General features: G+C 38.4%; 1 protein-coding gene across 4 annotated transcripts; it reads right to left on the minus strand.

Annotated features, from left to right (window-relative positions):
- Positions 1 to 720: 720 nt before the first annotated feature.
- On the minus strand, positions 721 to 25,585 carry LOC309861519 (UPF0489 protein C5orf22). 4 transcript variants are annotated; one of them, XR_014309975.1, is made up of 13 exons: positions 25,389 to 25,585; positions 23,966 to 24,111; positions 22,080 to 22,229; positions 18,556 to 18,985; positions 16,153 to 16,215; positions 15,790 to 15,911; positions 12,013 to 12,079; positions 9,768 to 9,907; positions 3,955 to 4,205; positions 2,981 to 3,149; positions 2,202 to 2,568; positions 1,183 to 1,436; positions 721 to 962 (listed from the first exon to the last, which is right to left on the minus strand). XR_014309975.1 is itself a non-coding variant. In XM_082724519.1 (9 exons), exons 1-9 carry the CDS (start codon positions 25,467 to 25,469, stop codon positions 6,526 to 6,528), a joined length of 1,332 nt encoding a protein of 443 aa, XP_082580645.1. In that variant the 5' UTR covers positions 25,470 to 25,583; the 3' UTR covers positions 6,409 to 6,525. The 4 variants fall into 4 exon arrangements, 3 of the variants coding, with proteins under 3 accessions (XP_082580645.1, XP_082580646.1, XP_082580647.1); XM_082724519.1 differs by lacking the exons at positions 721 to 962; positions 1,183 to 1,436; positions 2,202 to 2,568; positions 2,981 to 3,149; positions 3,955 to 4,205 and adding an exon at positions 6,409 to 6,658 and having other exon boundaries at positions 25,389 to 25,583; XM_082724520.1 differs by lacking the exons at positions 721 to 962; positions 1,183 to 1,436; positions 2,202 to 2,568; positions 2,981 to 3,149; positions 3,955 to 4,205 and adding an exon at positions 6,409 to 6,658 and having other exon boundaries at positions 25,028 to 25,568.
- Positions 25,586 to 25,594: the final 9 nt, after the last annotated feature.

Below are 25,594 nucleotides of genomic sequence, written 5' to 3' on the forward strand. Positions count from 1 at the left end.
AGGACTTGATTTCAGGACCTCAGAATCACGACCTGAACCATAGGCAGACGCTAAACTGAGTCACTCAAGGGCCCTCCCATTCATATGCTTATTGAAATTACAATATATGTAGTTTGACATGGGAGACACTGACATCTTTTTAACTGTGAATCTTTTTATATAAACACGTATCTCGAGACACCAGGGTGGCTCAGTCAGTTAAGCATCTGCCTTTGGCTCGGGTTGTGATCCCGGATGTCCTGGGATGGAGCCCCTCATCAGGCCCCCTGAGCAGGGAACCTGCTTCTTCCTCCCCATCTGCCTGCTACTCCCCTACTTGTGCTCACTCACTCTCTCTCTAACAAAACAAATTAATAAAATCTTAAAAAAAAACCCAACACGTATTTTACCATAGTCATGCCTTCATTTATACCCTCTTAAAGCTTTTTTTTTGTATAAATGTTAATGTTTCATTTTGTTTATTCATAGTTTTTCTTTTCTTTTTTTTTTTTTTTGAGTGAAATGGTACTACTGTAAGTAAGATGTTTTCTTCTGTCATAATGAGTTGTTCTGATATAGGAGGCCCACTAGATGCTGTGTTGCCTATCTTAGCATGATATCAAATAAAAAATAAAACACCAGTCTGACATCCAAGAAAAGCACTCAAAAGTAAAATAAATCTTTAAAAAACATTTTTAGATGTCTATACTCCATAGCAGAGAAACAGACTGTATAAACAGATGATGTTATTGTGGCTTTATTCAGAATGGTCAGAGAATGTCCTTTTTGGCTGGAATTCCAAAGAGCTACTGCATTTATAAACTTTCCATATTTTTTAACAAACAAGCATTGTCATGTTGGGGTTTGCGGAAGCCCAATAGACCTAACCATTCTCCAGTAAGCTTCTAAATGACTCAGAAATAGGCAGATGAAGATAAAAAAGCCATCATCAGTACTCATAGAACAGGTACTAAAGAACACGGCTGGGGCGCCTGGGTGGCTCAGTGGGTTAAAGCCTCTGCCTTCGGCTCAGGACATGATCCCAGGGTCCTGGGATCGAGCCCCACATTGGGCTCTCTGCTCCGCGGGGAGCCTGCTTCCTCCTCTCTCTCACTCTCTGCCTGCCTCTCTGCCTACTTGTGATCTCTGTCTGTCAAATAAATAAATAAAATCTTAAAAAAAAAAAAAACAACAAAAGAACACGGCTGAAGTCTGTGGCGACAACTGGCTTCCTGATGCCGCACTCCAGACTCTGCCGTCGCCGGGCACCCCTGCACGGTGGTGAGCTCTCCCGCAGGGCCTGTTCTCACAGACCATGGCATGAAGGACAAAGCAGAACGTACACACGCTTTTAGCAGAAGGCATTTGAGAGTTCCCTGCTTTCACTCTTGCTCTGGTGGGGAGGGAGGAAAAGGGCACAGCAGGGTCAGGACTCTACTGGAAGGTGCCGCCTCCCTCTGGAAGGAGAATCAGAAGTGAGGAAGAGTGTTACTCCACCAACACTCAGGGAAGCTATAATCCCAGGGCAATATTCTTTTTAGGGACCAAAAGTTCACGTCCACAGTTTCTGTACGGTAGTGTTAAATATGAGATTTTGAGGCCAAAATTCAAACTCTATACATTTTTACATCATGTTAACATAAGCATTGGAACTAATGGAAGTGGAACATGGCTCTCATCAGGATTATCCATAAGAGAAGAGATTGCAAAAGAGCTGGTGAGAGGACACCTTGCCCTTCCTCCATGTTTAACACAGCTATTCTATGGACATGACCACTAGATTATAGGTAGTATTCTTTAGCTCGTTTGGACTCGCTTTTAACACTTAATCCTTGGTAAATGTTCTTGTATTAATGATTCCGTTTGTCCAGTTTGCTTTCAAAGATAGCATGCTAACAAGAGGATGTACAATAGAGGGCACATAACAAGGCTTATTCCTGCCAAGCCTCAACGACCACTGATATTTTCTGTACTCAGGAAATCATTCAACACCTTTTGAGGCCTTATGAGGACAGGGACTATGGTGGAGCCCGGGGCTACGAAGACGTATGACAGGACCTCAAGATGCTGCTAGTGCCCTGGGGTGGGAGCAGATGTAAATGGCTAAGGTGCAATCCTGGACACCAGAGACGCCCTCAGGAACGCAGGGAAGGCCTCGAGTCACGTCGAACACCAGGGACTTCGACAGGTTAAACTGCCAAACTAGGAGCCAGCACACATACCTTGAACTTGGATTGATTTCAAAGCCACCAGGACCTCTGGGTCACCCTGCGAGGAGTGTCTCTTGATGCCCGGAACTGCTCTCGATGGAGCCGTGCTGTAGATGGTGCCATGCGGTGTTCAGGGTGCTTTCTGTCTGCACGGCTGGCTTTCGCACCGAGATCCAAGCCTGAATTAAGGGAGACAACGATGGGTCTCCCTCCATGAGCCATCAGGGTCAAGTCTGATGGGCTGCTATGTGACCTTACTAGGCCAAGCTGACAGAGGCATTCGCTCTTTCTCTGATGACCGCATTTTCCTTAATGCTCACCAGGCACAGGCAGCTCTGTGGTAAGGCGGAGACCCAGACAAAGGATGCTTTGGAGGGGTCTGGAAATAACAGGGAGATATTTGGTGGTACTCTCTCTACCCCCACGTCCCTGTCAGGCTCTGGCTGATACAAGATGGATTTTCTTTTGCTTGCGGTCATTTATAATCAGCGACATTAAAAATGATGAAGATAAAAAAAATGATGAAGATAATTCTAGATTTTATGAAGGTAAATTGTAAGTTGGGGGTAGCAATTTCTAAATATTGACTGTATCAGGTTTAGCATCACAAATCCTAGCTTTATCTACAAGCAGGCAGGAAGTAAAGTGTAAAGAGGGAAAAAAAACCCAACTAGGGCAGACTTTGACTTCCCTGACACCTCCCCCCTTCACCCCTGCCTCGGATTGCAAGAGTACAAGTTTTTAAATTGTGAATAAAGGGATCCTTGTATCAATTTCAAGACAAAACTTACACTGTAAGTAACTCCTGGGTGGCTCAGTGAGTTAAGCCATTGTCTTCGGCTCGGGTCATGATCTCGGGGTCCCGGGATCGAGTCCCGCATCGAGCTCTCTGCTCAGCAGGGAGCCTGCTTCTTCCTCTTTCTCTCTCTGCCTGCCTCTTTGCCTACTTGTGATCTCTCTCTGTCAAATAAATAAATAAAATCTTAAAAAAAAAAAAAAGCTGTTACTTCTATTCTTATGAGCAAGGGCCTGCTTTCTTTGACTAAAAAAAGAAAAAGAATTAAATTCCATCATTCACAGAAATACAGGAGCTAACATAGGGTTTAAAAAAAATCAGGATTTAGGAGAGGTATAAGAAGAGCAGTTGAGACTTGGAATAGCCATCACAGGAATTTCAAAGCAGGGCTGAGTTTGAAAATAATCACCAATGTTTACTGAATGGTCCTTGTGCTAAGGGTTCTTTATGCTAATCCTCAGAATATCCCAATGAGCTAAACTCTCTTATTGTAAAAGGGAAGCTGAGGCTTAGAGAGGTCTTTCAGCAGGAATGGGAATGTAGAGAAGGGGACACTGGAGCCAGGCAGTAGCTCTCTGAAGCTCACACTTTTACAACTATGCTCCACTATGTTCAGGAGTAACACTTCTTCCTTATCTTCGTCTTGGCATGCTTCGCATCAGCAAGGGTGTGAAGGCCCCTAAACAGTGCTGATGGCTGATAGCGAGGCTTCAAGGTCTAGGTGCCACTGATGAGCGTTTTGAAGTTACAGACATGGCAGGGAAGCTGTAGCTGGAGGTCGAATGACTGTTCAACAAGGTCTTCAAAGGAAGTGAAATCTTGCAACCTCAGCCTTGCTTCAGCCTTGGTAATGAGCTCCTGCTTCTCAGTCATAGGCACCAAATTCCCAAGATACTAATGTACTGAATGAAAACTTACTAATTTGCAATGGTAAGACCTACCCTTCCAGTGACCAACTGGAATATTTACCATTTAGGGAACTCCTTCCTAAGAATCCAGGTTCATAGAAACCTCCTCAGTCACCGTAACTTCATTTGTTGAACCCAAATGACAATAAAGGGACGGGATGGCACGGATGTTTGGAATCCCAGGAGTGCAGCTGGAACTACGAAACCACAGAGACAGTGCAGGACCAGTCAGTTTGGAAACAAGCACGAGAGTGCTGTGACCAGGAAGACCAGGCACAGTCCAGTAAGGATCCTCAGGTATCTCGAGCAGTTCTGAAAGATGTCCAACAAAAACTCCTTCAGTTTCATGCAAGTGCTTTCCCTTCAGAAGTATGGTGAATGAGATCATCTTGCACTGAGAAACACACCACTGACTATAAACCATAAGCAGCATGATGCAAACATTGCCAGCAATCCAGTAGCAATCCACTACTGCTAAAACAAAATAAAGATTTAGAGAGAATATCCTATAAAGAGTGAAGAACTTTGACTAAGAGCTCCTTGAGGATCCAGAACACTCAAAGCTAGAGGTCTACAAAAAATATTTCTGAAGTAAAAAAAAAAAAAAAAATTTCTTCTTTGATACTGGGGAATATATACTTGTTAATACCTTAACTCAGAGTTTAAAAAAAAAAAGTGCTCAAAATCCCATGCTTCAGTGATATTTGCATATAATCCAAAACCCTGTACAGTGGTATACCTTATTGGTACTTAAAACACAAATGAAGGACGTCTTGATAAACTAAGTATCTTCTTATTAGAAATGCACAGTGATGTAATTTGCCAAGTTGGTGCTAGTTAACAAATAGGAACTGAATTTCATTCAAAGAGAATCACAGAGCAGAATGAAACAATGAATATTCTGAAAAAAGAAACTGATGCCCTTTTATCCTACCTGAGTTAAAACAATGATGAGTCACATCGAGTTCATGGGAACTGACTACTCAAACAGATCATAAGATCAGTGTTAGGAACACACTGAGACCACATAAAATTAGTGTTACTTTGGTTTTAAAATCTTTAAAACCTCAGAACACACTTTTAAAAATTTCTTTTAGCACACAAAATAATTTACTCATAAAAGTAACATCCATTTATAGAACTCTAATAATTTTTTTTTAAATTTAAAAATAGCACTGTTTTACAATTCTGATTTTACAGAGAAAACTTTCTGGCAAATAACGTTCTATCAGAAGGGAAAGCTGAATCACTTTGCTTTGCTTCTCACAACAGAAACAGGCATTTACGATATCAGCCTTGGGAAATCAATTTGATGACAAGAAAAATTTGCTGGAAAACAGCATCATTGGAAAAATGGGATCTGGTGCCATCTACTGAGTGGCAATGGAATGGAACTTGGGTACTAGCCATAAGTTAGGTAACACACTGTAATTGTGGCTACATGCAACTCAACATGTACACATGTGGTCAAGGCCCAAAAGCTACATGCAAAAATGAAAACAACTGCTGTGTTAGGATTGAGAAATGGATGGGTGTCTCCCCTCCCCCACCCCGAACAATTGCCACCTTACCTTAAAAAAAAAAAAAAAGAAAATCAGGTAGGTAAAAATGATTGCTGTACATAAGGAATACCGAAGAGGGAAGACTTTGGTAAATTAAGCAAATGAAAAAGTTCCATGATTAAGAGGGACTAGGTAGGCTCTCTTACTGATGGAGAGGCTGGTAGAGGGCAGTTAAGTCTTTGGGTATTTATGGTAGGTCAGAATTAAGGATCTATCTTTTTTCTATTTTCACTAAAAGCTAGATTATTATTAGAAATTATCAACCGAGACTGTCAATAAAGTGGCACTTAGGAATTATGATGATAATGAACGTCCATACTAATCATGTGGAGGCACCAAAAACCCTAAAGGGCTTTTCTGATTAGCAAAGAAATTTTTTTTAGTTGACTTTACTCAACTAGACCTCCTCCACTCCAACAATGTGACAGTATGCAGCAACAGCTGAGCCACAACGCTGACAATCTTGGAAAGGTAGATTTTCTGATTTTCATGGACAGGCAAGTTTATTTTTTTGGTAGTAGCTTTTGAAAATGTTACTTCCTTCTATAGCTAGGGTACCCTGAGTACTAAGAGCATGCCTAAAATGTGTTTATGGTTGTCCTTTCCTTCATAATCCTTCTCATAATCCATAATTTGTTTCTCAACTGTACCCTAAGAGGGCAGGGGACCTTGTCTATTCTGTTCATTACCACATATCCAGCACTTAATTATGTTTGGCACATTAAGTGTTCAATAAATGTCAGTTAGTTGAATGAATAGATGAATCAATTTTGTACAGTCCAACTGACATAGGGGGAAAAGAGGAAAAAACCCAACCCTTACAAAGTGAAGAAGGCAATGATGGAAAAGTAGAAGAATAAGCAACAATCAGTTGCCGGGGGCAGACTTGATGTAAAAAAAAAAATTGTCATCATTTGACAATTTGAGATTCAAAATACCTGAAAGATTTTAACTTAAAGTTAATATAAAAGCATTTATTTCCATCTTCTCTGGAAAACGCATTTACAAATAAGTTAATGAAAACCCTGTTATTACATCAAGATGTAATAGGAGCCTAGTGTTTTGTTGTTTCAGGATGGAGAGCATTCTGCTAAGTACACCAGGTGAATGTCTACAGCTCCATAGAGGGAGCGTAGCACATTGAGGACTTTTTCTTGAATGGTGTCAACTTGCTCAGAAGGACAGTAATCATCCAGACTTGACCTGGAACCAAGAAGGGAAAGAAAAAGAAAAATACATGTAAAGGAGAGGAGATCATACTGCGCAGTGAAGAAAAGTCTGCCTGTGTTGATTTCAATATAAAATAGAAATGAAAGTGTGTTGAATTTTGGAAACAAAACAAAACAAAACAGTTGAAAGCTACTAAATGTTTATGTCAGGAGCATTATATTATGTTCTTTACTATTCTCAGCAACTCTACAAAATACATACATTTACGATTCCTTTAAAGGAATATGAAACAGATTAACCTACGGAGATCACCTAGCTACTAAGTGCTGGTGATGGGATTCAAAATGACATAGCGTGTCTTCAAAGCTTCAGTGCTTAATCACTAGATTGCTATTTCCCTGGAAGGGAGATGCTGGAAATACGGGGGTTTTTATCTTCGTGATTGGGTATCTTTCTCATTCTTTTATTATGGACACAGTAGGGCTAGAAATGATGAGTAGAGGCTTTCCAACTGATAAAACATTTCTGCTTCTAAAAACGATTTGTTAACTATACAAGTACATAGGATTACCCAAAATGCAATAGGGAGATGTGTTGGTATTGGTATTAGTTTCCCAGGTGGTATTAAAGAGAAAAGAACAAAGTGGGATAGGGCTGGAACCTGTATTTGGGGGAGTCAGAATCAGCAACTATAACTTCAGTTACCAACCAGTTAGAATGCCACTGACAATTACAGCCAGATTAAGATCTAAAATGATTTTATCACTGTCTCCTGGTTCTGGACTGGGGTGAGGAAAGCCATTTAGATGTGGGATTGGAAATCTTTATAGAAGGAAATGGATTTAGTTATCTAGTTTAGTCCTTGTCACAAGTATTTTAGACCTAAACACATAATCTGTAAGACTTCTGATGAACTCATTCCATTCTCTGGTGATCAGGTTATTGTTGAGACTTGATGTTAATAACACACAATAAATGAAACAGAAAAATTTAAAATTCTTAAGTACTGTCTAATATATACATAAGGATAAAATTTAATTTATAGCCTTAATAAATAAGGAGTACTTCGATGCTTTCAAAAAGATTTCTAGCTTCTTTAAAACAGTATTAGAATAGTTCTTGAGGGGAACTACCCCCAAGAGGGAGTTTTGGACATGTGTAGGTACATTTTTGATTGTCACAATGATAATTAAGGGGCCAAGGCAAGAGGGCAGGGTCGTTCGAATGCTTAAAATACACAGGACAGTTCTGTAATATGAATGTAAATACTTGTCCTGTGTCCTATATAGTTTCCAAAGTCCACAGAACACTCATATAAGTTAAAAAAACCTGTTTTTAATTTTTTGAGCCTCGAATTTAATATTCTTCTACAGGTGAACAAAGTATTTTTGGAATGGATTAAATATGAGCTAAATTTCCCAGGACTGCAACTATGCTGTATGTGGAGAGAAGGCTGGACTTTAAGTTCAGAACTTTACCAAGAGGTTGTTAGGACTAGAAAAACCATGTCACTATGACTGTGCTGTTCATGGTATTTTGCCAATACAATATGTGAGTGTCTGTCTGCACTTGTAACTTTACACTTAGTGACTCTGTAAAGATGCTAGTTTTATGTGGCTTAAAAAAATTTTTTTTAAAGATTTTATTTATTATTTGAGAGAAAGAACACACATACATGCATATAAGTGAGAGGGAGGAGTAGAGGAAGAGGGAGAGGCAGATTCCCCACTGAGGAGGAAGCCCAACAGGGAAGGACCCGGAGATCACCAGCTGAGCCATAGGCAGACACATAGACGCTTGACTGAGCCACCCACGCACCCCTTGGGTGGCATTTTAATACGTATTACTTCATCAGTTACTTTCATTTCTCTTATGTTACAATGATCTGTGTGTGTGCATACATATATAATTAATATTACATATATTTAAATTATGTGTACAGGGAGTTTATTGCTACATACTGAATGTTTGTGTCCCTCCAAAATCCTTATGTTGAATCTAATCTCCAGTGTGATCATATTTGGAGGTGATCAAGTCAGGAGGGTGGAGTCCTCATGAATGAGATTAATGCCATTAAGAAATAGATGCCAGAGGGAGAGAAAGCTCCTTCACGCCTTCTACCATGTGAGGTTACAGGGAGAAGATGGCTGTCTGTAACGCAGGAAGCAGGTCTTCACCACACTGAATCTGCTGGTGACTGCATCTTGGACTACCCAGCCTCCAGCACTGTGAGAAATGAATTTCTGTTGTTTATAAGCCTCGAGGTCTACGGTATTTGTTATTGCAGCCTGAATGAACTAAGACAATTATATCATCTATATATTATGTATAATATTTCTATATACTTAAACTATGCATGTATGTAGGTCAGATTACCTATGAATTTCATTTTAGGATGTAAAAGGACATTACAATAAAAATATTAAAGTATTAAACTCACAGTTTCATATAAAACCAACCCAAAGATTAACACAGACAAGTCTTATTAAATTGTGGTAACTTTCAGCACATTACTTTCAAATTTGAAACATGGCAGCAGCTAAATATTCTATTGAAGACCCACAAATGGGAATTCTCGTGTTCATCTGAATAGTATCACCAACTTAAAGACAAGATAGTAAGAACTGTATGTTGTTTGCCAACCATCGCTAAAAGGAAAGAGAAAATACATCTGACGATTCATCTATGGAGACTGTGTTAATTTCTTATGGCTGCTATAACAAATTACCACAAACTCAGTGGCTTAAAGCAATACAAAGTTATTACAGTTTTGTTGGAAATCAGAAGTCCTCAAATAAAGATACCGCATTCTTCTCTAGGTTCTAGGGAAGAATCTGTTTCCCTGTCTTTCCAGCTTCTAGAGGCCACTTGCATTCCTTAGCTTGTGGCCCTATCCTCCACCTTCAAAGCCTGCAGCCAGGCATCTTTCAATTTCTCTGATTCTGACCCTCTTGTCCTCCTTTTATAAGGACCACTGTGAGCTCACTGGTCCACTGGATAATCCAGGATAATCTCATTTCAAAATCCTTGAGTTAATTAATCTGCAAAGTCTCTTTTCCTATATAAGATAACATATACACAGGTTCTGGAGATTAGGATGTGAATATCTTTAGTGGACCATGACTCAGGCTACCACACTTACCTTGCAATTGTCACAAGAGTAGGTTTTGGTAAATTTTTCAGTAAATAATATACAGACTGAATAAGATATTCAATTTCTTGTTCTGTGCTGATATGGTGAGGAAGTTCGGAGTAATCACAGGTTAGACCAGCCTGATGAACCTGAAAATAAGAAAATTAAAAATTATATCATAAGCTTTATTGTTTTTAGATTTTTTTAACTATTAATGTCCTTGCTGACAAATCTTTAATATTGTTGTGGACTGGGCTTATTTTTTCCTTAACAGTTTCTGTGCTATAGAAGTTCTCTACTCTCTAAAGTTTTAGAAGAACTTGCCTGCAACTTCTGTTTGGGCCTGATGTCCTTTATATAGGAATAATTCTTTTAACTATTTTTTTTTTGTAATTATGAATTCAGTTCCTGTCTTTACTTGAGTCTATTTTGATAATTCATATCTTCTAGCAAATTATCCATTTCACTCAGAATCTAAAAGCTGATATAAAACTGTGTATATTCTCATCTTACCTTTTCCTTCAACATATTATTATTTTTTTTTAGATACATGCATCTAATCTAGTACTATGCTCAAACTTCAAGAAGATATAAGGGAAAGTCTTTCTCCTGTTACGAGTTTCTTATGTATCCTTTATGTGTACCAACACATACTATGACATCTATAGATGTATTTTACATGTAAATGACTGGTGCTCCAGTCTTAGCACTGAACTATGCCTGAAAGTTTGAAGTGACTCATGGGCTAACATTTTACATCCTTTGTTTTGAAGTTTTGAAAAATGGAACTCAGTATGTCACTGTTTTGCCTACTGTATATAAGTGTAAAGATTGGGAAATAAAAAACACTTTAATCTGCTATTTTATTGCTATTGGCTCTGGATACACATCAAAAATTTAACTAGGAACAATCAATGTAGGAAAATGACAGACTGTGCATGTTCTTTTCTACTCAAAGGATCAAAACAGTTGTCTAATCCTGAAGCTACAGGCACATGATATCTGATTCTATACTCTGCAATCAAGCCCGTTCCATCCCTTCCTTCTTTCACTCGTGTCCGAAAACTCCTTACCACTGGAAAAATCCTGATATAATGTAACATTTACAGGGGATCTGCATGAAAACACATCCAACAATGTCATGCAAGCTCAAAACATTTTTAAAACCCTAAGTATCTTCTAACTCTATCATTCTTAAAAATTGCTATTTAAAAAAAGTGGGTTTTGGACTAGCTCCAATTTAACCAAAATATTCTTTTGTTAGTACTTTTTTATTCTTATAAAGTTGGCATTAAATTAGTACATAAACTTCCGTTCAAATAAGGTGGTTTGCCTGTATTCCACAATTAAAGAAAACTGTAGAGCAAAAACATGATTTATTGAAGTCAAAGAAGCATTACGAGTAAAAGAAGACTTGTGGGTCTCAGTTTTGGCACAAAATCTGAGAAAAGACACTTGTACTTCAGATGGTAAAATTTATGCTTCAAAGACTGTGAAATGATATAAAAATAAAAGCAATTATCATTGACAGTATCCACTTTTACCACAGTTTTCAGATCACTGCTGGCAAACAAAGCCAGTGACAGAGCTGATAGAGTTGAGATGCACTTGCTAGAATACCTTGTCTTTCTCTTGGTTTTGACAATCAGGAAAGTTTTCAGAGAGAAGAAAGATAAGAGGGGGAAGATAGTATGAAAATGAATTAATAAATAAGGGATAACTTTAAAAATTATGTATTTATTTTCTCTGGCAAGGAGAGATCTGACCATAAACAAAATAAAAAAATACATAGCATTTTTTTTAAAGCTTTTATTTATTTATTTGACAGAGATCACAAGTAGGCAGAGAGGCAGGCAGAGAGAGAGAGAGAGAGAGAGAGAGAGAGGAGGAAGCAGGCTCCCTGCTGAGCAGAGAGCCTGATGCGGGACTTGATCCCAGGACCCTGAGATCATGACCTGAGCTGAAGGCAGCGGCTTAACCCACTGAGCCACCCAGGAGCCCCAAAAAAATACATAGCATTTTTGCTTCTTACATAAAATTGGGGAAAACTTATTTTTTTCTGGAAAACTTTTCCAGTATTCTGACTTCTAAAAGGTTATATACTTTTTCATTTCTTCTCATTTAAATAAAATAATTCATTTACACTTTCCTGGAACATAAATAAAAGAAAAACACTTTAATAAAACTTACTTTTTCTACTCAGAAAAATGCCTTTCTCAAGGGTTAATTTTATACTTTAATATAAAGTATTTACCATTTCATAGTCTGGTACTTCCATCCGTTTTTTCAAACTCTGTACAAGTGGAATGAGTGATTCCATTCTGGAAAAAAAGTCACCCTTCAATTAAACATCATACCACCTCAGCAATGAAGCAAATGATCTATTACACTTGAATTTTACCTTTAAGAATGTGTCACATGATATTTGAGAAAAATGAAAGATAAAGATATTTAAATATCATCTTAAAATACTAAGAAATAAATGTTCCCTGTTTTTTCTTACCCACAATATTACAGATTGTGTTAAAGGTTGAAAATTAGCATTCAAGAAACTGGGATTTTCTTCTTCTTTAAAAATGGAAGCCCACCCTGACTTTAAAAATTCTTTTCTTTTTTTTTTAATTTTAATTTTCTTTAAAGATTTTATTTATTTATTTGATACACAGAGAGAAATCACAAGTAGGTGGGTGGGGGGGACGGAAAGCAGGCTCCCTGCTGAGCAGGGAACCCGATGTGGGACTTGATCCCAGGACCCTGAGATCATGACCTGAGCCAAAGGCTGCGGCTTAACCCACTGAGCCACCCAGGTGCCCTAAAAATTATTTTCATCAGCAATAAAAGTAAGTGCCTTTAGCACATGGTGATGAAAAGAGTTTCTCAAAAGTTAAAAAAAATTTAAGAATATATTTATTGACATACACAATTAAACTGGAAAAGTTCTATACCATTTGGTATACTAACAATAGTGCCTTTAAGTGATTTACTTTAGGTGGACCTCTTTGGAAGCCATGATTAATTAATGGTTCTAGTATTCAGCCTCCCTCACTAGTATCTACTCATCCGGGGGGTGGGGGTAGAAAAAAGAAAGAAAAAGGGAGGCATGGAGGTCTATCTATCAACTCATCCTGCTATTTCTTTCTTTTTATTAGAAATACTTTCTGGGCTTCTGGACCCTAATCACCTACCTCCTCTACTTCTTAACAGTGAGGACTCCTTCATGCTGAGGATCTGGCCCTTCAGGGGCATGGTAAGTTTGGGGAGACTTTTCTTGCTTGTCTCACCTACTTTTCCTTTGTGCTATTTTTTTCCCCCCAATTCCAGCCACAGTCTGGACCCGCTTCTGTTGGAGCCTCATTGTTTCTCCAAGTCTTTGAAAGAACTCCCTGCAGGTGATGAAGAGTTAACTCGGCATGCTCACCAGGCACAGTGGGTTCAGTGAAAAATGGCCCCATCTATGGGCTACATTCAGGACTCCAAGGTTTTCATGCTGTTTTAAGCTTTAAACTTGGCTTGAGACATGACAAAATAATAGGTACTTTTCAATATTTCTAGAAAGACTCATAGCCTGTAAGTTATTTCTACATCTCCCTCTTCCATCATAATTTCAAAAAAGAGGGAATCATTTTTCGAATTAGCACTCTATGCGAAAGAGGGAAAGTGTGAACTGACTGTTAAAATGCCTGGTCTGTATTTACTGATGTGAAAACTATAATATCATGGCTTTCCTTAGTGATAATGAAGTTTTATGATGTTTCTATTTCAGGGATGTTTCTCAATATTTTATTTTTAAACAAAAATTACATTGAATATTCTGAATAGGTAACATACACACATAGTAAAAGATGTTTCTCTCTTACAACTATCTTTCAGCCACAGAATTCCTCTACCCAGAGGCAACTTCTATTCCAGTTTCTTCTGTATTCTTCTATATATCTGATGAATTATTTTAAATAACTATGACATAACAAGTCTTAGTGGCTCAGAGCACTATGATTCTAACTCCTTTTTTTTTTTAAGATTTTATTTATTTATTTGACAGCGATCACAAGTAGGCAGAGAGGCAGGCAGAGAGAGAGAGAGGAGGAAGCAGGCTCCCTGCTGAGCAGAGAGCCCGATGTGGGGCTCGATCCCAGGACCCTGGGATCATGACCTGAACCGAAGGCAGAGGCTTTAACCCACTGAGCCATCCAGGCGCCCCTATGATTCTAACTCTAATTTATGTTGCTATCTTATAACTGATTTCTTATATTTACACTGTGCAGAAGAATCTCAGTTTGTGGAAGATCAATTTGAAATTAAGCTACTTCTGGATTCCTATGCTCATGAGGACAAAAATGTTTGGGTCTGATGGTCCTATTTTAGTTTCCCGGCCTTTTGAGTTTTATGATTTAAAGAATTATTTCAGAGACTTAACATCACAAATCATCATGGAAATGGAAACCCAAACCACTGTGAGAAATGACCTCACACTTGTCAGAATGGCTAGAATCAAAGAACAAGAAATAACAAGTGTTGATGAAAATTGGAGAAAAGGGAGCTTTTGTGTCCTGTTGGTAGAAATGTAAACTGGTGAAGCCACTGGGAAACAGTATGGAAGTTCCTCAAAAAAATTAAAAACAGAAATAGCATTTGATCCAGTAATTTCCCTGTTGGGTATTTACCAAAAGAAAACAAAAACACTAATTTGAAAAGATATATGCACTCCTATTTTCAGTACAGCATTATTTATAATAGTCAAGATATGGAAGCAACCCATATCTGTCAACCCTTTGACAGATGAATGGATAAAGAAGATGTGTATATAGACCATGGAATATTACCCAGCCATAAAAAAGAATGCAACTTTGGCATTCATGACAACATGGATGGGCCTAGAGATTATCAGACTAAATGAAATAAGTCAGATAACTACCACATGATTTCACTTGTATACGGAGTCTAAAAAGCAGAACAAAGAAGTCTAAAAAGATGAACAAAAAACCCCAGAAACAAGCTCATAAATACAAAGAACTGGTGGCTGCCAGAAGGGGTGGGGAGATAGATGAAATAGGTGAATGGGATTAAGAGGTGCAAATCAAGCCATAAAATAAATAAGTTCCAGGGATAAAAACTAAAGCATAGGGAATGTAATCAATATTGTAAAAACACTGTATAGTGACAGACGGTAACTAAGCTTACTGCGGTAAGCACTGTGTAATATACAGAATTATCAATTCATTATCCTGTACACTTGAGACTACTATAATACGGTAATGTCAACTATACTGCACTAGAAAAAATGAATTAGTTTAGGGAAAAGTAACTATACTATTTATGCCAACATCCTTTCAAATTTGCTTTAATACTAAAGGAACTCTTTACCCCACCATGTAAAATGACAGACGATCATGCCAAAAGAACTATTCTCTCCATGTTTTCAAGGTAATGTTAATGCTGAGACAATTGGCCCAAAAGAGGACCTGATGAAGAATCCAGCTTTCAAATCCTGCTCCCTCATGTCATGAGCAGCTTAAGCTTCTACTTGTAGTTGGGCTATCCTTAAAAGGAGGCAAGTTTTCACATTATATTTTACTTTTCTAGTCATTTACTTTTACTGTAATTATTATATTGATAGGTTAATTTTTTTTCTTATTCTACTTAGAATGCCGGCTGTCTTACCAATTTTTAATCTTCCCTAAGACCTAGCACCACATATTATATATCACAGGGGAAGTCACTGCACAATGATTAAGCACATACCCACTTATTATGTGATTTTGAGCAACTTAAACCTCTGTACCCTAGTTTCCTCATGTATAAAATGAACATAATAACAATGAAGTCATCAGATTGTTGTAGGGAATAAATGAGATAAATGTAAGGAAAAATCTTAGAATTGGGCACATAGAACATACTCAGCAAAGGCTAGCTATTGCTAGTAAATTTCTGTTGGCACTTAATAGTGATTTTTTAAAAGTAATTTATCTGGCAAATTTGACAATATATCTAGGACTAAAATAGGGTTGGGGAAAAAAATGTTTCAAGGTCTTACCCAGGGTTTGAAGCCCATTTCTGTACAGTTTCTTCATCATCACCATCACATAAATCAGCAAAAGCAGCTTCTAAATCTTCTAACTGATGAATTCGAGTATCAACACAATCTACCAAATCTTCCTTTAAACACATTGAAAAGCCAAGATTATAATTGTTTTTTGAAAAAAATAAGTGAAATCCCATTGCAATGAAATTATCAGTTCAATTAGTTAAAATCATGACTTCTCAGTACTAACCATGGGCTTCTCCAATAAACACACCAAGATTTTGGTTAGAAGTCTGAGAGCACTCTAATGACTTATAAGATATTATTAGATATGCAATAAATAGACAAAATCCAAAAGAAACAAATGAAGGATACCTCTGTCAGGTTGGTACCAGGTTTTTTAAACTGGTACAATTCTTGTAAGATTTTGTACTCTTCCTGGAAAACAAAACAAAAATCCATATACTGGAAAAAAAATTTTTTTCAATGATATGCTTTAAGTAAAAAATGGCTATGACATTATCTTAGATAATCATTGAAAGATTAGTTTGTGAAAGTCAGGGAAAATGTTTAACTCAGATGTTACTGTAAACACTGTCATTGCTTTAGGGTAACTCTATCCTGACAATAATGTATGAAAATTAGCTATGGAAAAAGATTGATATGAAAGATTTCTAATAATATTCTACATTCTAAATGGATATATCCTACTATCTAAACAGATTTTAGCTATGTATAGGAAATATACATGTTTTTAATAACAACAACAAAAACTTTCCATGTTCACCTTGCAGTCCTTTCCCTAGCCACAGAAGAGAACTCGGAAGTTCAAAGGGAATACTGGGGGCAGACACAATGGAAGAATGATGCCTTCTAAGCACAGATTTTCCAGAAGAATGTCTCCCCCCTCATTTAGCACACTAAACAGCCCCATTATAGGTGGGTATATCTTGCCCCAATAATCCCTTTCAGGAGTACTGTTGGGAAGAGTTTATATGCAAGAGCTGAAGTTCATTAAGCACAATGTCGTGCCACTCCTCTCATCATAATAATCCTGTAACTTTCCTGTCATTATTTTGATTTTAAACTTGAAGAAACTGTGGGCCAGAAAGGTTAGGTAACTTTTCCAAGATCAAGCAGCTAATAAGCAGTAGAAGTAACAAACAGAAGTTAACTCACTCTGGACTTCTGCACATGTTCTTTAAAAAAAAAAAAGGATATAAAAACCTCCACTTCCCAGGTTTCCTGATAGCACTGGAAAAGAAGTAACTGCCACTAAGTTCCTTGCCACTAACTTTGTAGAAATCTTCATTAAAAACGTGTGATTGAAATAAGTCAAGCAGAGCAAGTCAATTATCATATGGTTTCACTCACCTGTGGAATATAAGGAATAACATGGAAGACACTGGGAGATGGAGAAGAGAAGTGAGTTGGGGGATATCAGAGGGGGAGATGAACCACGAGAGACTGTGGACTCTGAGAAACAAACTGAGCATTTTGGAAGGTGGGGGAGGGAGGTTGGGTGAACCTGGTGGTGGGTATTATGGAGGGCATGTACTGCATGGAGCACTGGGTGTGGTGCATAAACAATGAATTTTGGAACACTGAAAATAAAATTAAATTAAATTAAAAAAACCCCAAAACAAAAAATTTGAGTATATTTGTAATATAAATTTCTAAAAAGTCAGTTTCTTCAACTTTCAGATATGCCTATTCTTCAAGCTTTCTAAATAGTTCTAAGGTCATTTCCATGATTCTAAGAATTTATGGATATAATCCCTGGCTCCATGTACAAGAGCTGAAAGAAACTGCAATTTTTCTCCCTTATTGCAGAATGGGAGAGTACTCTAGGTCCCCTAGTCTTGTTTCAGATTACACTAAATCTTCAAATCTTACCTATTTTTAAATCAATACCTATTTAGAGCTCTTTGATAAATCACAATGGCTTCCAATACATATCTGAATTAGGATCGTTAAGTGCAACATCATCATTATAATCAAACAATTTTAGGTAGAAAAAATAGTTAGTTTGAATCCCAAAAAGAATAGACTTGAACAACCTTCCCAATGTTAAAGTAAGCAGTTACTGTGCTATAAAATGTACTAAGGAATGCTCACTTGGAGCATGAATTTATTGGTTTCTTAAATGTTTCATCTCAGATCTGTGCATGCTAATATTGTCTGGCTTTCTGCATTTAAGATCTGCTAAGGTACCCTAAGAATCACAGGCCTAAATCATTACCTACAGATAGTACATGTGTAAAATCAGGGACCTCAGAGTCCAGTGAAAAATCTGTCACACAGCACTTTATATATGTAGAATCTCTGGAAAGATACACCAAGAAACTGGCCATGACATTTGTTTTCTGATGTAGGAAACTGAGGGAATGGGAATGGGATGAGAGAGTGATATTCTTTGAAGCATACACTTTCTTGTACTATGAGATTTTAGTTTTTCCAACTATCCACATACATATTACCCCAATTCATAAACACAAAATAATAACTGCTATCTAGAGCAGGGATCAACAACCCACAACCTACAACTTGTTTTCGTATGGCCCTTGAGTTAAGAAAGGTACATACATAATTCAATTAAAAAAATAGGTGTGTATGATTTTAAAAGGTCTAACAACAAGGAAGAATGTGTGACAGAAATCATATAGGACCCCCAATAAATCTTAATTAATACCTGGCTGTTTGCAGGAAGTTTGTGGATCTCTGATCTAGAAAAATGTCATACAATTCTCAAGATCTACATTTTAAAAATACATTTACCTGAGTGAACATTTCTTTGAAGGGATTCTTGACTGAAAAAAAATCCAAGTCAATATCTAACACAAATGCATCCCCTTTCTTCAAAATTTCCAGAATTTCCCCAGTGCTGACTGTAGTCTGACATTCTTGACTTTCAGAAGAACATGAACATGATTGCTCTAGGCAAATCTGGCCCCTCCTCTGTGTCAATGTGTCCTTTTCCAGTCCTTCTGAGTAAGAGTCACAGTTAGTAGAAGCAGTGTTTTCTGCATCTTCCAGTGCTAGCTTTGGCTTCTTAGCAGAAGACACTGCATCATTTTCTTCTTGATTGTTACAGGGTTTATAAGGTTTTACCATAATTACATCCAATTGTAAAGGTTTTTGGTTCTCTAGTTGGTCTTCAGTTACATAAAGACCATCACTTAGAAAGTAATGATCTGTACTCGTAACCCTGGATTAGAGGAAAAAACTGTTTTAAAGACAAGCAGACAAATTAGCTGACATTTCATGTAGCACTTCCAAAGCACTGCAGAAATGTAACAAAGAACATATTTAACGAAAACTAAGTGCTCTCCCTACTTTCGTTAATTCCTATTCTTCTGCAGAGATAGCATTCCCCTGATTTTTAGTTGGGCACACAACTGCCCAAAGTAAAGACTATTTCATAGCCTATCTTGCAGCCAGGTGTGGTTGTATGACTAAGTTCTGGCTTAAGGCTGTGAGTGGAAGAGAGGCATACATAATCTTGCTCTCTACGGGCTGCCTGGTGCATGAGCCTGCAAATGACAAGCCCATCTTGGACTATGAGGACAGAGGCACTGCTCTAGAGATGAAGCAAAAAGATAAAAGGAGCTGGGGTTTCTGAACCTGTAAACTGCCACATAGGCTCTGGACTGTGTGTGGTAAACTCTAATAAGAGAAAGAAATAAATGATCCTCTTTCAGCTAGTGTTCTGGATCACTTTCATACCAGCTGTAACTTCATCCAAATAATCACTTAAGAGAAAAATGACATCTGGAAATTATTTCTCTTAACAATAGCTCCCTCTGATGTGTTTCAAAGCTGTGCCAAACTCTGTATAACCATAATATTTTAATATGGAAAACAACTTAAAAAAATCTTATACACATGCAGAATGTATTTTTACAAGTTACAGATATCTGATTTTAAGTGTATCATCATGTTTTTAGCTTTTCAACTATATTATGCCTTAGGAAGTACTTGGAATAAATAGCAAAACTAAATGCTTCTTTCAGGGGTAGGCTCTATCCAACTAAAATAATGGTTAATATTTAGTTCCTACTCACCTTTCTCTAGCTATTCAGGCTTAAACTGAAAAAGGTATTATGTTTCCAAATAAGACTAATGGCATAATACAGCTAATATCCAGGCTTATTATAAATTGTGCCATTCCAAGAATGTCAAAGGCTGTATCCCCCAACCTAAATTCATATTCTTCTTTAATAAAGGACTCTTCACTTTGTTCCTATCTGTACAAACACATGCATCTCAGACTACATACCTGTGTCTCTTCCGTAAACTTTTATTTGCAGGATTAAGTAAAATCACCAGATAATAAAATTGTTCCCAATATTATTATACATTGAGTTTCAAATGTCTTTTTCAGGTTATTCAAAATTATTTGATTTTGCAGAAACCTGTTACAGATAGTTAGGTGTACTCACTGAAGTACTCAATAAAAGCACCACCATTCTTCATGTATACCAGTATTATATATAATACTTATTCTATGTGGAGTCCTATTTAGTTATTTAGAGTAATATCCTCAATAAATAGAATTTTCATGGTTTCACAACAAAGTTATTTGTGCAACTGATAAGAACATACAACAAAATTTAACTGTATCATTAAGGATAAATCAGAAATAAAAAGTATCACTTTCTTTAGAATAAATACCCCCTAGTGCAATTGCTGGGCCGTAGGGTAGCTCTATTTTCAACTTTTTGAGGAATCTCCCTACGGTTTTCCAGAGTGGCTGCACCAGCTTGCATTCCCACCAACAGTGTAGGAGGGTTCCCCTTTCTCCACATCCTCACCAACATCTGTTGTTTCCTGACTTGTTAATTTTAGCCATTCTGACTGGTGTGAGGTGATATCTCACTGTGGTTTTGATTTGTATTTCCCAGATGCCAAGTGATGTGGAGCACTTTTTTATGTGTCTGTTGGCCATATGGATGTCTTATTTGCTGAAATGTATGTTCACGTCTTCTGTGCAGTTTTTGATTGGATTATCTGTTCTTTGGGTGTTGAGTTTGATAAGTTCTTTAAAGATTTTGGATACTAGCCCTTGCACTACTGGGTATTTACCCTAAAGATACAAATATAGGGATCTGAAGGGGCACATGCACCCGAATGTTTATAGCAGCAATGTCCACAATAGCCAAACTATGGAAAGAACCTAGATGTCCATCAACAGATGAATGGATAAAGATGTGGAATAGAATGCAGCCATCAACTGCCCTCCCCCGCCCCCAAATCTTGCCATTTGCAATGACGTGGATAGAACTGGAGGGTATTATGCTAAGCGAAATAAGTCAATCTCTCTGATATGAGGAGTTTGAGAGGCAGGGCGGAGAGTCGTGGGGGTAGCGAGGGAAAAAATGAAACAAGATGGGATCTGGAGGGAGACAAACCATAAGAGACTCTTAATTTCAGGAAACAAACTGAGGATTGCTGGAGGGTGGTGGGGTAGAGATAGGGTGGCTGGGTTATGGACATTGGGGAGGTTATGTGCTATGGTGAGTGCTGTGAAATGTGTAATTCACAGACCTGCACCCCTAGGGCAAATAATACATTATATGTTAATAAAAAAAAAAAAAAAAAAGGAAAGTATCACTTTCAATGAGAAAGACTGTATTTCATTTCCAGTGTATTACCATTTTATTCCACACCCTTTCACCTTTGAAAAAGTTATGGTTTCAGTGCTTAAAACATTCATCCCATCACAAAAGAATGGAGAAAGTAAAAAATGCGATGAATATCCATAAAACATCGGTTAAAGAGCTTACATAACAAAAACAGCTGCACATGTAACTCAAGTAAAAAATGCTGTAACTTAATTTAATTATCTAAAGCTAATCATATTATTAAAATAAAAACACCAAATCTACTTTTTAGCCATTGGATTCACAAAAAAACAATTCAAAATGAGGGAATTTTGTTTTTCTACTGCTAATTGTTAAACTCAGCAGACAATAATTATATTGTAAGGAAATAGTAAAATTCATCATCAGCTATATAATCTATAAGGTACTTCAATGATTTAATGGAATTAGTCATCAATGGATCCAGAATTCCAGAAGATGAAGATATTACTCAAAACCAACAAGATCGGTAACAAAATATAAATGGTGTGTGAAGAAGGTTAAGAGACTTAAAACTTGTTCCTGGTGTTTGGAGAACTCTTCAAAAGAGTTGAGGGTTAATCTGAGCCCATCTGTATGCAGACAACTTATGAGTTATCATGGGGATTCAAAATAAGACAAAAGAAGCATTCATTCCCTCTTATAACACGAGGAAATTACCTGATTGTTGTGGTAGAAGTGTCTCTGCCTACTAAAAAGTGATGTTTGCCCTCTCTTATTTGCTGAGCCCATGTGGGATGAAGCCATAGCACATGAGAAAAATGGCCAGCATAAACTGCAGGCATAATCCAATTCTCAATACTTAATTCTCTGAAAAAGAAATAGAAAACATGGAAACTACTAGTGAGAGTCTTTCCCCAAATGTAATTTCACCCAGAACAAGAGTTTAACAATCCTTCTGATGGCATCATTTCCCCTTTTCATTGTATTGACACCTGCATGGATGGTGCAAAGCAATGGTGGGTTGGTGTCCCAAGATTAAACAAGGCGACGGCACCAACTCTCCTAGTAGTCACTGTATTCTTCATATCAAGCATGAATACCCCCTCTGAAAGCCAGTTTCATGTAAAAAGGTCCTTCATAATTTTATTAAACTTTGGTCCTTAGTATACATTTTAAATATTCTGGGTGGCAAAATGAGAAATGCAAAAAGTACTTCTGCTACATACTTTGAAGTACATAGGTTTTCTCAAGGAACAGCACTTGTGATTCAATTGAAAGTTTAACAGCATTTTTCTTGAAAGAAAGACTGATCAAAATACAATGATTAATCTTTTAATTTTATATTTTAAAGAAAAATTACTGCTGTGCACACAACTTTTTATATTGTATAACTAGGCTACATTCTAACATATACATAATGAGACAGCGGCAGAATTTCAGAGAACTTTATTACAGAAGAGACTCTAGTAAGTCTTTATTTAGAAATATATTACATATGACCCTTTGAGGAGAAAGTAGTAGAAACTGAGAGGTTGGAAGGACTCAATACTGGAGGAAGGAAGGATATACAAATTAAAGGTATGTTGCCTATACAACCAATGAACAACATGTTTAAAATACATTTTGTTGCACCTTAGTATCCAGACTTCTAAAGTGGGGAGGAAGGGAGAAATGGCTTAGGTAACTTCTAAAGTTTTTCTACTTCCAAAATTCTATATTCTAAAGCAGAGGCTGGCAAACATTGGCTAGGCCACTTGTTTTTGTAAACAGAGTTTTATTGGAATATAGCCACCGCCATTAGTTACACGATGTCCATTGTTGCTTTCTTACTATGAGGACAGAGATAAGTAGTTGCAACAAAGACCATATGGGGTGCAACCTTAAAATATTTACTATCTGGCTCTTTAAGAAAAAGTCTGTCAATATTTGCTCTAAATAAAATCAAAAAGGCAAACAAAACAAAAACAAAACTCAAGAGCTCAGCAAAGTCTGTTTCCTTTGTTTATCATGTATTGCCAATTGTATTTCAAACACATAAAATCTCATAAAGAAGGATGCCTGGGGACGCCTGGGTGGCTCAGTTGGTTAAGCAGCTGCCTTGGGCTCAGGTCATGATCCCAGCGTCCTGGGATCGAGTCCCACATCGGACTCCTTGCTCAGCAGGGAGCCTGCTTCTTCCTCTGCCTCTGCCTGCCATTCTGTCTGCCTGTGATCGCTCTCTCCCCCTCTCTCTCTGATAAATAAATAAAATCTTTAAAAAAAAAAAAAAAGGATGCCTGGCTGGCTCACTTGGTGGAGTGTGTGACTCCTGGTCTCCGGGTCTTGAGTTTAAGCCCTCCATTGGGGGAAGAGTTTATTTAAAAAAAAAAAAAAAAATCATTGGGGCACCTGGGTGGCTCAGTGGGTTAAGCCTCTGCCTTCCGCTCAGGTCAAGATCTCAGGATCCTGGGATTGAGTCCCGCATCAAGCTCTCTGCTTGGTAGGGAGCCTGCTTCCTCCTCTCTCTCTCTCTGTCTGCCTCTCTGCCTACTTGTGATCTCTCTCTGTCAAATAAATAAATAAAATAAAATAAAATAAATCATTAACAAAAAACCACATATTACCCGAAAAGTGTTTCCTTGTCAAACACAGTGTCAGCTGGCATATTTACAGGAATAAGGAGGTCTGGGTGTGAATCAAAATGCACAAAACTTATGTTACTGGCAGGAAGATGCTTTGAGCCAATGGCCCGGTATATGTAAGGCAGGACCTGTAAAAAAACACATGCACACATTCAGAATTAGCGCTGAAATCATGCTCATATGCTCATATGCTCAACTGCAGCCTGGAAAAACAATGCTTAACTTAAACACACGTAACTTGAAGCACACCAGGGTGCTAAGAAGTAGGAAAACATAAAATCTGTTCACTGTAGGTGGGTTTAGATAGCGTTCCCATGCTTTATTTTTTCCTCAGACGTTCCAGCTCCCATCTCCGAAGGCTTTAGTGGGCATCTCTTTGCTGCCATCTTGCCCCATCTCAAACTCAGAAGATGATGTGTGTCAACAGACAGGGGCTGGCTGGCAGGAAGTAACTGGTGGTTAATACACCTTCCCGCGTAAGGATGTGTTCAAGCTACCTTGGTTCTCCTGGCCTTTTCCACACCTTAGGATGGTGGAGCTAGACTAGGTGGTCTCTAAGGCTCCTGTCCTGTTACAGTCTCCTTACTTCTAGGTTTAACACCGAATTTGAAAGCACAGCTTAACCCGCCCTTGTGCTTTTTCTCAGGCCCATACCCACGATCCCTACCTCCTGGGAACTCAACTGCCTTTCGCTATGCCTAAATCTGGATTCATCCTCTCTCCCTTTCCTATCCAGAGATCTTCCAAGGCCGATTCGTTAAAATAAATTAAATAAATAAATAAATAAATAACAACAACAAAAAAAAGTCTCGAATCCATGGAGCCTCCCTTCCAGAAGAACAGACCAAGGCATCGTTTTAGCTAGTCCAAAGTAGCACTGCCATAAAATGGGAAATATCTCCCGTGTTTATAAAAGCCGGGCTCGGCCTAAAAAGATTTACGTACACACGAAGCACAGAAGAATGCCCGCAGCCCCAAGAGTGCTAAGATGATGGTCCCTGTGTCACAGACGGCGGCCCACATTCTTTATAAAAAGCTTCCCACCTACACACAGCCGTGCTGCGATGGAGACGCCGGGGAAAGCTGGAAGCCTGCGTTAACCGGCAGGTGAAAGACACGGCGCTCCGCAGGGAGAAGGCACCAGTTCGAATCCCGACGCCACCGGCTGTTGGTGTGGGATTCTGGGCCAACCGTGAAGGTTAAATGAGGGGCCCCACATGTAGTCAGCGAATCGCAAACGCCAGCGCCTATTCTCCCAAGTTAGTCGTTTCGGCGTTTTTCCCCACAGCAATGGAACTCGCGCGGGTAACCAATTCTGCTTATCTCTGGCCTTCGATACCGAGGCTCCGCGGCTTCCTTGGCCCTCGCGCGTTTCTGCCCCGGGATTCAGCAGCCGCCCGCTCACCTCCTGGTGATCCTCCACGACCCACACTGGGAGCTTGGGGTAGCACCGGAGGCGAGCGCGCTCTCCCACAGCGTCGCCCATCGTCTTCCCGCGCGGCAGCACCCCAGGGGGCCGCAATCGCGAGGTTAGGACCCGGGAACGCCGGAGCTACAGCCCCACAGCCCCTCCCGCGTGGAAATGCGCGCTCACCCGGTTGCGGTTCCTCA

Source organism: Mustela nivalis, assembly GCF_964662115.1.
Source record: "Mustela nivalis genome assembly, chromosome: 3".
In the NCBI taxonomy this organism is placed as follows: Eukaryota; Metazoa; Chordata; class Mammalia; order Carnivora; family Mustelidae; genus Mustela; species Mustela nivalis.

What these genes read in the sequence shown, in the direction of transcription:
- LOC309861519 (XM_082724519.1), bottom strand. Translation starts at nt 25,469, where the DNA reads ATGGGCGACGCTGTGGGAGAGCGCGCTCGCCTCCGGTGCTACCCCAAG. An exon ending in AAATGGGCTTCAAACCCTGG is followed by an intron (nt 12,080 to 15,789) that starts GTAAGACCTTGA and finishes CTTTTTTTCCAG; the next exon opens with AATGGAATCACTCATTCCAC. An exon ending in AAGTACCAGACTATGAAATG is followed by an intron (nt 9,908 to 12,012) that starts GTAAATACTTTA and finishes TCTTATTTTCAG; the next exon opens with GTTCATCAGGCTGGTCTAAC.